At 42.5% G+C, this 16169-nt stretch overlaps 2 protein-coding genes across 2 annotated transcripts; both read right to left on the reverse strand.

Moving 5' to 3' along the window:
- On the reverse strand, positions 399–8096 carry LOC109724083 (probable glycosyltransferase STELLO2). The gene is made up of 3 exons (XM_020252745.1): positions 5911–8096; positions 1306–1432; positions 399–1203 (listed from the first exon to the last, which is right to left on the reverse strand). The coding sequence occupies exons 1-3, from the start codon at positions 7626–7628 to the stop codon at positions 724–726; spliced, it is 2325 nt and encodes a 774-aa protein (XP_020108334.1). The 5' UTR covers positions 7629–8096; the 3' UTR covers positions 399–723.
- LOC109724242 lies at positions 12992–14478 on the reverse strand. Its single transcript, XM_020252989.1, has 3 exons — positions 13903–14478; positions 13681–13813; positions 12992–13578 (listed from the first exon to the last, which is right to left on the reverse strand). Exons 1-3 carry the CDS (start codon positions 14476–14478, stop codon positions 12992–12994), a joined length of 1296 nt encoding a protein of 431 aa, XP_020108578.1.

Consider the following 16169-nt stretch of genomic DNA (forward strand, 5'->3'; position numbering starts at 1 on the left):
AGGCCTGTCAAATTTGGAGTGGATTGGAATTACTTTTCCCATTCAATGGCTTTAAAACTTTATTACAATATTAGAGAAAACAAGGTTACTATATACTTGTATCAGAAAGCTCGAGCATTCTCCAACACATCCAATTTCAATTGTTTCACGCTATCCAACAATTAAATGCCTCATATAAACATAAAAATAACACATCAATTGGAAGCAGTTTGTTCTAATTTGAGTGCAAATCAAGTAAAAGTCCAGTGAATCATCTACTGAAAATAATCACAAATGGCATCATCTAGAATATTTAGTAAATCAAACAAAATTCACCAATCGTGAAGCTGGCCTCTTTGTTCGTTTAGCAACATGACAAATTTGAAAGAACATTTAAACAAATTTCTAATATCCACAAATTAAATCTTCAAACTTGATGCATGCTCTGTATCTGTGAATACAACACATGCATACTTTGCATTAACAATCTTGGAAATCACACGGCTGAATAAAATTATCTGATTGCTCTCCTTTGCTTTTAACTGTGAACTATTTAAGTGGAGATGTAATTCATGGTATGAATATTACAACAAAGATCAACAACAGATCAAAAAATAACACGAGACAAAAAAAAAAAAAAAAAAAAAAAAAAAAAAAAGGGTTACAGAGCAAACATTTTCACCCTGCGGCAAAGTAATTACTACACTACTCACAGGAGCATATAACTACAATCCCACCTGTAACTCATACCAATTCCATCAGAAGGGGGTCTCCAGAAGCCATGACTCTAATTAGCTTTATGAAATCCAACTCATTCTGCACCTTTACGGGATACACTGCGGGCGCTTGAGCTGTATAAATAGCTGAGAAAGACTCATTAGCCAGCAAATTTGTCCTATAAACTGCCTTTGCCAAAGCATCAGAGTCGATATTTTGATCCGAATCCATTGCCAGAAAAAACATTGGAACTGCAATCTTGTGATGAATGTCGACATCCCCAACTAGACCGACAAGGTCAGAGAAGTCACCAACGAATCTTCGAGGAATGTAGAAAAGTTCGCTGCTGCAATATATGAGCTTATCTTCGCCCATGGTTTCTTTGTAACTGACCTGGAAGTGTACGGGGAAGTTGCCCACGACTTTCTTTACGAGGTCCCCTTGCTTTGCAAACCAATCAGATCTGTCACTGCCATTTAGTGGAACAGTAATCCAAGATTGCGTGACCTGGAGAAAAAGGATAATTAGATGATGGCGTATTGTACCAGGAATAAAGAAAATTTTTAAGTAGAAGAAATAAAATGTAAGTTACAATACTATGATGCATACCTTCTTGGTTATCCACAGCTTATTCTTGTCAGCTTGTAGAAGATTCCAATAGTTTATGATTATATCATCTTGAAGGAACAAGAATCCTTCTGCGCCAGTGAATTGATCAAACACCTTGGGCAGGAACCTTTAATACAAACATAGCAGGTTTTAGTTGTAGTGAAGCAGATCTCAACACAGAACGTAATTATGTATCAATTACAACAGTTTAGCTGTAAAACAATTTCTTTTATTCTTGGTCCATCAGAAGCTAGATTAAAAAAAATTAAAAATATTTAGAATGATTACTGATAGATCACATTTAGAAAACAACAAATACGTATACATCTTTTGCAATATCATGCCAGAAACATATGATCTTTGACATCAAAATTATCAAATGACACATGACAAGCGATCAACCGACTTATCCTAAGACCAAAAACAAGAGGAACGTCAAGCATTATTGGCTGAATCAAAAAACAAAGTAGGGGAAAACTTCTGAATCCCAAAATTGAAAAGTCAACCAGAACTTTTGTTCCACTGACATTGCAGAGAATGGTAACTAAAAATTAACAAGATTTGCATACATCCTAGCCAATATGAGCACCTAATTTGACCCATTGACTGTCAATTTGAACGGATATTCAGCCCAATATGAATGACCTTCTCATGATGTATCAGTCATCCATATTATTAGAAGCAGCAGTGAAGTAGGCCTAAAGTAGCTGTAATGTAGTCAACAAACTTTATATTGCGTTTAAATGTTATCCGTCGGACCATCACATTTCATCTTCACCGAAACCACCCAATTGAACAGCTCATCGTTTTGCTTCGTAGTTGTCATCCACCAGCTGATCTAAATGCATATTGGTCAGAAGCAAAAAGAGAACACTTATTGGTTCAAGTTCCTTCACCAACTTCACCTGAATGCTATATAGCCCGCTTATAGGGACATCTACAGGAATTTTTAGCTTCGGGAACATGAATGCCAGCTAATCTGATATTCTGCCTATTATATTGTACTTTGAAGCTTGCATGGCAATCAAGGTTGTAAATAGCGGATAGCGGGTACATAGCGTTTGGAGAGTCTCATAGCGGAAAGCGGATAGCGGGTGCTACAGCAGGCGCTATGAATCCATAGCGGGTTTCATAAAAGCAAATTTAATATGTTTATACTCCTTATAAAAATACATATAATTTTGAAGAAAAGACAACTAATTATTCTCTTTTTTTTTCCGTATTGCAAGCCTACATATATTTAATATCATTATCTATTAAGAATTTAAGATTAACTTTATTTAGCAAACCAAAAAGACAAAATTTGAAAATTTATAATCCATTAACAATCTAAACAATTTGTAGATGGATGTCAAAAAGGATATCTTAGGTAAATAGTTATCTTCCAAACCCTTAGAAACAGGGTTTGATATTTATATTTCATTTAAGAATCCAACCCGATAAGCTATTTTAACTCGTTTGCACTTTTTAAAAGTTTGGGCTCACAGCGCCTCGCTTTCCAACCGCTTTATAGCGGCTGCTTTAGCGGGCCCTCTGCCGCTAAAGCGGCCGCTATGAACCCGATCTGCTATATACCGCTTTACATATTTTAGCATAGCGGTAGCACATAAAATCCGCTATAGCGGCCGCTATCCGCTATAGCGGCCGCTATGGCAGGCATAGCAGCCGCTATTTAAAACACTGATGGCAACAGCTTTTCCCCGAACTGTTTTGCAGATCTATACTCAATAGTATTCTAAAAAGGATTTGGGGCAACCACAAAGTGGTTGGCCACTTGATCAACCATAATACTTTGCCTTTGGAGCTATCTAAGAAATCAGTCAACTAGTCAATCCAACTGATAAAGATGTTTCTGCTAATAGTGTTTTTGGCATGTTTCAAAGAAAAGAGCCTAGAAGTTAACTTAAGATTCTACACTTCATTTGTCCATATTGTATGGCAAAACCTCAACCCAAGTCTTACGAAGATAGTCAAGGCTAGACTTTCTAACCCTCGAAGAAGATCATCAAAAAACTAGATGGATTAGAACAGACGAGTATAAGAACTTCCTCTCGAATCCTGAATGCCTAGAGTGCCCTCATACTAAGAAGGAAAGGGCATCCCAAAGCTCTAGATATTAGTTGATCACCGAAGATAACGACCTTCTAATTGTTCAAAAGTTTATTCTACCAGTGCATGCAGTTATCATCATAAGAATATGACATGTCAAAGTGCAACTGATTATCCTTTCAGATCAAACTTCTTGATCCTATAATTGTTTATTAGTTATTCTAAGTCAAATATCAAAAGGTGTGGCGAAAAATCCAAAAAATCCATGACCAAACCAGAATAGTAAGAAGAAATCTAATATTACATAAGGACTAGAAGGAAATTAATTTAGCTGAACTTTTTCATTTGGATTCTCTCTTTTGATGGTTTAAGTACGTCAAATAGTGAACTATGACGGCTTATCTGTTTATGCAAAATTTAGTGAAAATGGAGTTATCATATCAATTCCAGAATGTTAAAGACCAGCTCATAGACTTGACAAAGGAGTGAAGTAGAAGAAGCCAGGAGAAGACATTGTGAAGCACTGGGTTGCGCTGAGGAATTGGAAGATAGCATCTCATCTGATTCATAGAAGAAAAAAAGGAAAGTGAACAAGAAGGGATAGTAAATCTTCAATATGTCATGCTTTGCCCTCAAGAATCCAATTGAACTAAAGTAGGCATATTTTAACAACCCAAAGAAGTAACATTAAAGTCAGACGACATGTTTGCCACTTGCAAGTAGGAATGCAAACATTCAAACAAATAGGCTACCTAATAATGTCACACTTTTCGGAATGAAGGACAATCCTTCAGAAGTCCTAATAAATGTAAAAACATCGTGACAAAATTTTTGAGATGCAGATGCGTCAATCAAGCCAATATGCATGAAGCTCTGAGATCTGATTTTAAGGGAAGAAAACAAATGTGAAAGGAAATACATAGAAAAACCATAATGCCTAGAAAAGTATGCAAGTAGCCTCATGAATCTGTATAGTATAACATACAATATGCAAACATCAATGCTGAGTATTGATCTAAACTTAAATTTTTGGTTGCAATTAGTAGAAGGCATGACAGAGGACCTGCTAAGGCATTAATTGCGGATCAAAATTTATGTGAGCTGAAGCTGCAGCATGGCATTGATAATATGTCTCACAAAAATATCAAAGATTCACTTACGATCACGATCACACTTGAAAATATTTACATGAAAATCTAAACTGATCTCTGAAAGGTTTGTTAGAAGAAACTGTCAGCTGAAAATAAATCTTAGAAAAACTATAAGAGACTGCACAGTGAATAATGCTGTAGCATACCACTGTAGCAGTACTCTTCAAAGTATTGGATCTAGGATCCTCATATAGCTGAGACCTTACCCTTCCTGGCAGCTCACGCATAAGGAAAGATGAATGCACCTTGCCTTACATCCAAACAGAACACATCAGCAGGTATAGCTATACGTGGGACTTCAGTCCTTAAGTAACCTAACTTTGGCAATTCATCGTTTGGTAAGTTCCTAAATTACCCAAAATATGAAACCAGCCCCTGATTGTTATAATTTGGTCAAACTCAACTGAGCTTGACTGAACACTCCGCAAAACTAGAAAACAAATCCCAAGTGACTGAAGTAATATTGAAATATCCTGGTCTATCAATTATGCTCATCCAATTAAATCCATAAGCTCTATTGTCGCTGACGTCAGCCTTCTATGTTTAGGTACAATCCAAAAGAAAATTTTGTAATGCAAAATAGATAAGCCTTATCCAACTATAAGATCCAATCTGAAGGACACCTAACAAAACCAAAACCATCATAAAGCCCAAAAGAAATCATGCCAAAAGAAAGAAAATTAATCCAAGTCCATATATACAAAAGACAAATCATGAAATTATAGTTCAATGAATTACTCAAAATGTATATCTTTAAGCTAAACCAACAACATCAAGAAATTTAAGAAGACATTCAAAGAACTAGTGAGTTCACAAATAAGCATTAAAGTCACTATGAGGTGAAAAAACCATATGTGATGTATTTACAGTGGAACCAGTTTCCCTACTGGGTCCTCTCGACGTATATAAGTATATAACAAACCTCCTGCAAATGATATACTATAGCTCTCCACAGGTTTCACAGGTTCCTACTTACATGTACTTTCTAGTCCCAGCCTTTCGCTCATCGATCCAAGTTCTACTAACGTACAGATCACCCTTGTTAACAACCATGTGAATGCTGAAAACATCCTCAACTTTAATGGATCTCTGAATACAGACACGAGTTGCACAAAATGGTCTTTCAATAGAGAAGAATCACTAAGGAGAATTCACTAAGTGATAGCAGTAATTTCAGTATCTCTATGTGCATCCAATTTCATGATGAATAAATAGACAATGCAGTAGATAATGTGGAACTTAAAATTAATCAGAAGCGTCAAATCATTGAATCTGCAAAGTTTGGTGATTACAATTTTAATCTAATGAAATAAACATTGATATCATGTAGTTGCAAGCAGCAATTTGTGACTGTTAAAAAGTACCATATTGCAAACAGAGACGTCTAATTAGAAAAGTAACTCACTTGTATGCTTGTGCTAAGTGGCCATATTCCACAGCAAGATCTGAATTGCTCTGTTCTGCCATAATGACCACCGTCTTGAAGATCCGGCCGTAGAGCAACCTCCACTCAAGCGCAGTCCGATCCACAGGCCCACTGCAATGCATGATCAGCACGACGTTTCCGAAGTGCTTCCTCCACCTAATCAGATTCCCAATCTCATAGTTCACCGTTCCAGTCTCCTCCACGCCAAGATGGACCGAGGGCAACTTCTTGGGGACAAACTCCCTCCGATCTCCGTGCCCGATGGTCGCCCTCGGCCGATCAATCTCCAACGACATCAGCCTCGGCTGCCGATATCCAACCGAGAGCAGGTCCTGCAGCCAAGCCGCCGTGAACTTCACATCCTGCTCCCCCCAGAAGCCCTCCTCCGCCATCGCATAGCTTAGATGAAGTATCCGCTCAAACAGCGTCTGCTTGTTGGATCTCCACGAGATGAGGAACTTGATAAGACGGCCGACATTGACATGGAGGTCCTTCTCCTCTGCGAAGGGGTAGGACTCCGTCTTATCCATTCGGTGGATTGTTGGAGGATAAACAGCAACGAAGCCGCCGATCTCCCACAGGATCCTCTGCGCCCAGTAGCCTCTGATCACGTCGGACGCCATGGAGCTGACGGAGACAGGGAGCATGAGGCCCCAGAAGGCCTGCGTGTGGAAGATCGTATTGAACGAATTCACGGGAACCATGAGGCCCTGGGGCAGGGCAACCTTGGGCGCATCCTCATCGAACCGGATGTCGAAGCCCTCCAGCCCAGAGGACTTTCGGGTGAAGTAGAATACGGAGTCGATATCGGGCAGGCCGTTGGACAGGCCCTGCTGGATGAACTGCCGGCCGCTGAACACCTCGGTGTAGAACTCCTCGTGGGCAACCTCGCCGACGTTCTCAAGCGGCAGGCCGCGGGGCCACACGGAGCGCTGGCCGAAGTGGATGTACGGGTTGACGACGGTGCGGTTGGGATTGGCGTGGCTGTACTGGAGCAGAACGGGGTGCCTGGCGGCGGTGGCCTCGCCGACGAGGTCGACGTCGAAGTGCTTACCGAGGTCGTCGCTCAGGACCTCGGCGCGGGCGTCGGCGTCGAATATGATCTTGGCGCCGTGCTGGATGGCGAAGAGGTAGCCGGCGGTCTTGCGAGCGAGGGGGGAGGAGTAGGGCAGGAAGTCGAGGGATCGGAAGCCGAGCAGGGCCTGCCGGTCGAGGGAGAGGAAGATGGCGCCCTTGAGGGACCAGCCGGCGGGGGTGCGGGAGTCGCCGACGGCGAGGAGCTGCCAGCCCTTGGTGCGGGCGAGGGCGCGGAGGGCGCCGGTCGGCCGGGACGACGAGGCGGCAACGACGATCCAGCGCTCGGAGCGGAAGGAGGCGTAGCGATCGGAACCGCCGAGGGGCCGGACGGGCGGGACGGCGGCCCAGTCGATCCGGGGGTAGGGGGCGCGGCTGCCGGCGGTTCGCGAAGCGGAGAGGGTCTTGTCGAGGCAGAGCAGCGCAGCGGTGTCGCCGGCGCTGCGGAGGAAGAAGAGGGCGGCGACGGTGGCTGCGAGGACCAGGACAGCCAGGATCTTGTAGAAGTTCTCCGAGGCCCAGGTGGAGAAATCCAGGTTCTTCGCGAAGCGCTGGTGATGCCGAGGAGAAGCTGGAGATGCAGGCGACGAGGGCTTGGGAGCGGCCCGATCTTGGACCAGCATTTCTAGATTTATTCTAAATCTAGGGCGATCCAAAGAAAATGGAGCACTCCGCGATCAAGAGTGGCGGTGTTGTTGTTGTTGTTGTTGTTGTTGTTGTTGTTGTTTTCCTTTGTTAACAAGCTCGCTCTCACCTTCTGTCGGTGTGGGTAATAATTCTTGGTATTAAGGAGGAAGGAGGAGGAGGAGGTGTGAGTGTAGCGGTTGGTGGGAAGGCCCCTCTTTCTTTCAGTTGAGGTTTCGCTTTCTTTCTTTATCCCCCTCTCTCTTGGCGGTATGCTATGTGTTCATTGTGGGTTACTCCAAGTCCAACTCCTCCGTTTGCAGCAACAGCTCCTCCCTCTCCAGCGGCCAGATGAGGAAACAGAGAGCATGAAGAATTAGATTCGATATTTTCTGATTTATATAAAAAAAAAAAAAAATTCTCTTATTTGTGTTCCTAATTTACAGAGCATGTGCGCTCTATTTGCGGGTGTTGAGAAGAAGGGCAGAGCACTGCTGCAGCTCAGCAAGTCAACTGCAAGCCGCTTCGAGAAGTGTCGGTGTGGCGATCTCAATCGTGTGGGTGCGGAAGTATCGGTTATCGGGTCGGATTCACATCTAGAATCGATGGGCTGGGAAGAAATATATCTTTTTTTGGGATTGCCAAGAGTGTGCACTGTGTATGGTAGAAAAACGCGCAGTAAAAAAAATTTTAGACTACAGTAAAAACTTTTTTTGTCCTTTCACGTGTCTCAATTACCAATATTAAAGTATATATATTATGTCGTAGCCGATATAACTGGAGTGGTGATACAATAGCTTCATCAGATCTTAAAATAGCTTCTCCTCTCTTGTGTCGCTGCAACACCTAACATCCTAACCCATGATTCACCATCCAATAAGGTACACCATATGATGAGTGCGGTAACATTGCATCTTCTTTGCACCACGATGATAAAGAAATTGCGGGCTAATCCCACTTTATTTTGCTAACTATAATGTACTGAAATTCAGTATAATATACCAAACTTTAACCAAATTAGAAATGTGAAGATTAAAATCATATTAAACATGATTAAAATAGGTTTGGAGAAATTTGGGCCGTGTTTGAAACGAGTTAGAATCAATTCATCAAAACGGAGCTTTGAAAGAAGTAAAAATTTGACGCCCGAAAAAGTATTTCGCATAGCCAAAATCTTTCGAATCATCCGACCAAGTGCCCGATTCTAGCAAATGCTCTACCGCAAGCAAGGGTTTTGTCACGCCCCGGGACTAGACGGAGGCCCGCCCGGTGCGTGTCCAGACCCGCCATATGTCTGCACATATAAGGCGTCTACAATAAGGCGATATAAATAATAATAATAAGCAAATATCTAGAGATATCAGAGTAAGTAGCAGCTAAATTCTAACAACAAGTAGAATGAAAGAACACTAAACCAGTATGATAAAACATAGAGTGATACATCGTAATGTCTCTGTTGAGCGAATTAGGTGCGGACAGGTGGTACGCCGGTATTCCCTTCAAAGGCATCAATCTGGCCGTGCACCAGGAGCACCGGAAAAGTTTTAAAGTAAACCGTCGCGCCAATTGAAGGAAGTTACAATAACTGCATGCGGTTCCGATTGGCTGGAGGTGGTCCTGGATATTAGGAGATAGTTGGCGATCGTGTAAGAGCAATAATTGATCACGGGGCGATCTATAAATAGATCAACAACGCCCTAAAAAAGGGTCTTTTCTCCTGTGAACAAAAGGCCACCCTTAATTCCTCGCAATTTTTTGCATTTTCTAGGAGTAGTCTACTTGTAACTTTTCTCTTCCAGTATTTACTGTTCTTTCTAGGAGTAGTCCGCAAAGTAGATCAACCGAGTTGCATGCCATCCGGCACACTCGACCCATGTACTTCCTTCCACTCAATATAAAGGCATTTCGGCTCTTGAAGCCGATCCATTCCTTTGTTCTCTAATCATTCGGCTCCTCGGCCGACTTCGGTTCTTGTTCGGTCCGTACACTCGGCTCATCCCGCTGAACCAAATTTACTGTAGAAGTTTCGAACCCGGCTGATTTGATCCCTCATCAGCCTAATCGTTTGATCATTCGAATGGCGCAAACTTCGAGGGTCAATACCATAAGCCGTTTCAATCCCGACACGCTTTCGAGAAAGGTCTTTGATCGGGACAAGGACCGGGGATTGTGGCTACCAACAATTTTTGGCACGCCCAGTGGGACACATTTGAGGTAACTTTTATTTTTATTAATATAATGACTGACGATAATGCCATGAACTTACGTAATAAGGCCGTTCCTAGAAATTCTGGGAGTGAACAGCCCATCAATTCAGAAAATATTGCCGAACGCCAAGCGGTTTTGCCTGCTGAAGGTGAAACTAGCGGCCAATCCGGCCAGCAAGAGCCTAGTTTGGCTCAGGCGCTTGGGCAAATGACTCGAGTCCTGCAAGTTCTAGATCAAAATAGTCATGCTAGTACTGCAGAGCTAGACGCAGTATTGGTCGCAATCACGGCCTCTAATGAGAATATTGCTCGAATAGAGAAATTATTAACTCATAATGAACAACCGATAGCAGGTTTACAAGCGCATGTGATTACACCAGTGTTACAAAATCCCGTAACACCGGTAAATGGACAGCCCCAATACAAGGGGGCACCTTACCAAGCAGCTTATAGACCGGCTGTCGTTAATGCTGATCAACAGCCAGAGATAGCATGGGGGTTATCGCCTCCTCCACCAGTAGCAGTATATCAGCCCCAAAATGTAGGGGCTAGGGGGCAGGCTCCAAATGTACAAGGGGTTAACGCTGTGGTACAAAATTTCGGTCTGCCGCAAGGACCGAATCAAGCACAAGCGCAAGTCCCCTTACAGGGGATTAATAATGAAATATATGCACAGATCGAGGAAGCCATCCGAAATACCTTCGGAGAAGGCGCAAGGCCGGCAATGCGGCTTGTATTCAGATCACCTTACCCTGCGAATATAGACGCAAAACACCTATACCCGACAAATTGGAAAATGCCAAAGTTCGACAAGTTTTCTGGGGATGAGACCGAAAATACGGTCGAGCACGTAGCGCGGTTTACAGCACAATGCCGAGAAGCCGCAGCAGACCTATTTTTGAAGTTAAGATTATTCAATACCTCGCTGACCAAAACGGCTTTCACTTGGTATACAAGTTTGCCGGCTAATTCTATCCGAGATTGGGACGAATTAGAAGAAAAATTTCATGAACAATTTTATAGAATGGAACTGAAATTATCGGTTGCCGATTTGGCTCAGTTCAAACAGAGAACGGGCGAATCGGTTGAAGAATATTTGAATAGGTTCAAAACGGCTAGGAGCTGCTGCTTTGTGAGAATGCCAGAGTCAGAATTTGCTAAAATGGCATTTAATGGCCTGCATTTCAAAATTAAAGATCATTTCGAAGACAAATACTTTCCAAATCTTTTCGATTTGGGAGTTCGGGTTGATCAATGAGAGTAATTCCGAAAGGTAATAATGAAGATCGGCCCAGATGGAGTTGAAATAAAGAGTGGAACAAAGAGAATGAGAAAATTATCTCATTCCTTGAAGAGTCTTGGGCCCATGAAGAGCCGAATTTATCTGAAGAGACTGAAGATTCAGCTGATGAAGCCGAAATATATGCAGCCGAGATTGTAAAAAGTCGACAGCCATACAAATGTGCTTTGTTGAAGCCCGCTAAATCAAGCGAGGCAAAAGCACATGTTTCGGCTTACACATATTCTTTCGATGTATTGAAAACCGATCTAATTTTTGATCGACTGTTGAAAGATGGTCGAATTCAACTACAAGAGGGTCAAACAATACCCCTTGTAGAAGAATTAAAGCGTAGACGATATTACAAATGGCACCACTCATGGAGCCATAAGACGAATGAATGTACTGCCTTTAAGAGGCAGATTCAAAAAGAGATAAATGAGGGTCGGCTCATATTTACCGACCAAGAAAATAAAAGTATGAAAATTGATACGAATCCTTTTCCATCCCAGGTCAACATGGTGAATATGAAAGGAAAAGAAAAGACGACTGCAAAAAGGCAGATCCAAGAAGAAATAGACGAGGGTCGACTCATTTTAGCCAATCAAGAAAATGAGGATTGACAAAAATTTGTTTCCTTTACAGGTTAACATGGTGAATGCTAAAGGAAAGGAGATTGCGGACAAGACGACCTTAGAAAATATTGCACACGCCAAAAGAAATCTTTGGCTTTGCATAAGATGTAAAGTCGAAATGACAAAGAAAGATTGGGAAGCCATCGTCAACGACAAGAAAAAAGGCAACGAATGGAATGAATTGATAGTATTCCCCGAGGAATAGGATGACATTCCTGAAGGAGATGATCAAGAAGAAGATGGCTCAGATGAAGCCTCCAACGAGACGGAACCGCAAGTCGATTCGGTTCAACACAAAAAAGACTTATTGATGCAGAAAGTTCTGCATGACTACTATCACAACCGACAAGGTGAACGTCATAGCCGATAGAATTATCCAGAAAAACCATTCGGCTCAAAGCAAAGGTTTCCTGGGTATCAGCCGCACTGGCAGCATCAAGCCAGGCCGAGACCAGAACCGGAGTTCGAAGGAATGACTAACGGAGACATAGAATTCCTTGGTCAAAGATTGGTTAATGAGCTCGGCATTCAGCCCTGGCCGAGACCTTAGGAGATGAGAGAAATCTTAAAAAATCATTTAAGAATGGTGAAGGTACCGGCAAATGTGCCGGTAGACAAATGGCACAAAGTCGAAGTAAAACCATCGGCCAGATGGCAAGGGCCGATGTTAATAAAAACTCAAAAACGTCGGCAGCAAAGGATGTAAGCCGAGGCGATGCAACAGTACGACGAAGCGAAAGGGATAAGACTGAATGTGTGCGAACCACCACACCCTTTTCGCCCGATGCGAAACGACCATGAAGCAGGTGGCTCATCGCCTGTCCCTTGGTTAAAATCAAAGATCGAACGGCCGGTCTCGGCCGAACTGGAGGAGAAGATGACCAGGAGGGAGTTAGAGGACAAGATAGCCTCCCTCGAGACAATCATTAAACGAGAGAGATGGCCTTCTAAGAAGAGGGAGGTACGGTTGGAAAGCGATTCCTCGGCCGAGACGGCTAAGGAGTCCGAAGAAAAGAAACAAAGGATTCAAGAAAAATCGTCTGATGAAGGACCAGCCAATGTCAACATGGTTTATACGCTGCCACAGTCCTTTAAAGCAGAGTATACTGAGTATGAGGAGATGGGGGAAGAAGTTGGGCTCAATGTGGCCCAATTACAACTAGAGGATGCCAAACCGGCCGATGCAGTGGTTTTCGAGTAACCATCAGCCATATAGACGAGGTTCATGAGGCCTTTGTTATTCAAGCCGCCCGAAGCAGAGCGAGATCAAAAATACGATCAGTAAACTGATCCCAAATTGTGGCATAGCCTTCGAGAGCTACACCTGTGTAATTTGGCCTGAAGCTTACTAACTTGAAGAACCGTCGAAGACGATTCCCCATAGTTGAGATATTGTCAGCTTCGGCTATACCTTTGGTAGGAGGTCGATAATCGGCCGTATTGGCCGTAAAGAATTTAGACGGAGCTGGAATCGACTGAACAAATCCAAATTGGCGGGCCACATATTGAGGGGAATAAACGTCAGTATTGGGTAATAACTTTGAACGCAATTTGAGCCCCATATGAAGATCCCTGGAAGCCAAATAAGAATACCATACTTCTGAGTACTCACTCGTGTGAGAAGAAGCTAGTTTGCCTTGAATAGCCTCAAACCGAGCAAGGAACCACGAGAGGCCAGTAAGACGATCAACAAAAGGAGCCCAGGAAATAGCTGAGTCAGGATTCGGCTCATAAAAAGTTTTGAAATAAGTAAGAAAATCAGAAGGTTGACCCGAAGTCATCGGCTGTGGACAGCCGAGAGCTAGCCCATAAGAATCAAATTGGGCAGCTGAAATCAAATTAAAAGGAGATTGACAAAGAGCAGGAATATAAAACTGCAGAAACATTTGCAAAAATCAGAAAACGTCGCAACCAGAGCTGATGGCAATACCATCTCCAGAAGGCAGCAGTTTGATGAAATCAAAAATTTCTCTATAAACAAAGGCAAGAAAATAAGGCCCTAGAGCTAATCTATCGCCGTTAGACAGTCCAACGGCGATTGGAACAAAATCACAATTGATCTTCTGCGAACGAGTGCAGAAAAGATTATGACACAATCAATATAGGAGGAACGCTGTATGTTCTTTCCTAGTGACAGGAGCAGGGGATTCACCTGCAAACTTGTAGATAAACTTGGAATAGGCCAAGTCATTGGGTCTAGATAAGCCTCAAAATTAGATACGCCGTCAGGATTATAAAAAGTGGAGACAGCAACTCCATGAGGGCGTAAGCCGATAATGACAGCAACATCAAAAAGTGTGGGAGTGAGAGGCCCTCTTCTGAAAAGAAAAATATTAGAAGCAGGGGACCAAAAACAGAGAGCGGCGGCTAGAAGAAGGTTATCGGCTATAAGAGGGTGCCTAGACAATTCAATCGCTTCATAAATACCTACTTCCCACCAAAAATCACCAAAGGCGGCTTCTACCCTATCTAACCAGGCCAAATATGGCTCTGAGATGCTTGGCCAGGTTCGAAGACTCTTTCCTGTCGAAGCTGATGAGTACCAATACTGAAGATAAGTGGCTTTTCTCAGGGGAAGTCCATCACTAGTAAAATGGAAGTCAGCAGGGAATGGCTCGTCTGTAAGAGAAGGACCTAAAATAAACCGAGATGGGTCTAAATCAACGAAAGATTTTAGTATAGTATAATCTAGAGACGAGTGAGAAGGAAGAGGGGCAACCAAAGCCATTAGTTAGAAAAGAAGAAGAGAATGAGCAGAAGCTATGAACGAAGGATGGAGAACAGAGAAGTCAAAGAAGAAATAAAGAGAAGCGAAAGAGAAGTTTCGTCGGAGAAGACGAGAAAGAAACAAAAAAGGAACAGAAAAGACAAAAGGAATGAGAAGCTTGGTGAAGAAGAAAAGGCTGTCGCGTCGAACTGTCGCATCGAAGCGAGTTCCGAGAGCGACTATAATGATGAATAGACGGCGGTAATTAAGATGACCTAATTAATGCCGCATATAAGACAAAACTAGAGGGCGAGATCGGGGCCGCAAAAAAGAAAATGGACAGCCAAGATTAAACCGTGCATAAGATCACGCCTCGGATTACGTCAGTGACTCGTACAGAGAATTTGAATTTAATTGGATCGAGAACCACGCCTCGGATCGCTTTTGTTATTGAAGCGATGGCAGGATTTCGGCAGGCGAAAAAGTGGACGGTTAAGACGAAACCGTACCAAGAGTTTGAAAAGTAATCGCGCCTCGGATCATGCCAGCTACCGAAGCATTACTTCAAAAGCTGCCGAGGGGGCAATTGTTGAGCCAATTAGGCGCGGACAGGTGGTACACTGGTATTCCCTTCAAAGGCATCAATCTTGCCGTGCACCAGGAGCACCGGAAAAGTTTTAAAGTAAACCGTCGCACCAATTAAAGGAAGTTACAGTAATCGCAAGCAGTTGCATGCGGTTCTGATCGGCTGGAGGTGGCCCGGGATATTAGAAGATAGTGGTGGATCGTGTAAAAGCAAAAACTGATCAAGGGGCGATCTATAAATAGGTCAATAACGCCCTAAAAAAGGGTCTTTTTCCCTGTGAACAAAAGACCACCCTTAATTCCTCGCAATTTTCTGCATTTTCTAGGAATAGTCTACTTGTAACTTTTCTCTTCCAGTATTTACTGTTCTTTCTAGGAGTAGTCCGTAAAGTAGAACAACCGAGTCTGCATGCTATCTGACACACTCGACCCCTGTACTTCCTTCCACTCAATATAAAGGCATTTCGGCTCTTCAAGCCGATCCATTCCTTTGTTCTCTAATCATTCGGCTCCTAAGAAAAATTCTTAGATATTCATAGATATTCTAATTGGCACGCTAGACCATGAAACAAACTCAAAAAGGGAATTGAAGACGTAGGGGGGAGTTCACTAATTTCGATTAGGTCGAGCCCGTCAGATAGTTGCTAAAAGTCGTCTGTTTCTCAGATTAAAGTTTTCTTATTTTCCTTTGGCCCTAAGAAAAATTCTTAATAGGTCATAACCACTTAAAAACCTCTCCACGAAATTCACCAAAAATCACATAAAAAATAAATAAAAAATATCTCAAAGCAATAAATCCTTGCTAATCCTCCAAATCAAGTCAATGGGGCTTCAATTTCAACATACATATTCTAAATGCATCAATTTTATCCCAAAAGCCCTCATTTGAAAATTCCCAAAATAAACCCTACTTTCATCAAAACTAGAAATAGGCTGTAACAAAATACCCATAAGTCCTCTAAATTTCAAAAATTATAAGCTGTGCGGAAACATATTCTGCAACATTAAGTACCATTACTCGAAGCTGGGTATTTGTACACGACCACTGTGTTCTGATACTAAGTGTCAGTTCTGCAAAACTCAAACCCTGTACATAGTTGGTTTCTACTGCATATGGGTACTCCAAA

Source organism: Ananas comosus, linkage group 18 (genome assembly GCF_001540865.1).
Source record: "Ananas comosus cultivar F153 linkage group 18, ASM154086v1, whole genome shotgun sequence".
Lineage (NCBI taxonomy): Eukaryota > Viridiplantae > Streptophyta > Magnoliopsida > Poales > Bromeliaceae > Ananas > Ananas comosus.

Coding starts and splice junctions, on each gene's coding strand:
- LOC109724083 (XM_020252745.1), bottom strand. CDS start 7,628: ATGCTGGTCCAAGATCGGGCCGCTCCCAAGCCCTCGTCGCCTGCATCT. Junction 1,433..5,910: donor CACTTAGCACAAGCATACAA/GTGAGTTACTTT, acceptor TTTGTATTAAAG/GTTCCTGCCCAAGGTGTTTG. Junction 1,204..1,305: donor AGCTGTGGATAACCAAGAAG/GTATGCATCATA, acceptor CTTTTTCTCCAG/GTCACGCAATCTTGGATTAC.
- LOC109724242 (XM_020252989.1), bottom strand. CDS start 14,478: ATGGCTTTGGTTGCCCCTCTTCCTTCTCACTCGTCTCTAGATTATACT. Junction 13,814..13,902: donor GTTTATCTACAAGTTTGCAG/GTGAATCCCCTG, acceptor ACTCGTTCGCAG/AAGATCAATTGTGATTTTGT. Junction 13,579..13,680: donor ACTGCTGCCTTCTGGAGATG/GTATTGCCATCA, acceptor ATTTGATTTCAG/CTGCCCAATTTGATTCTTAT.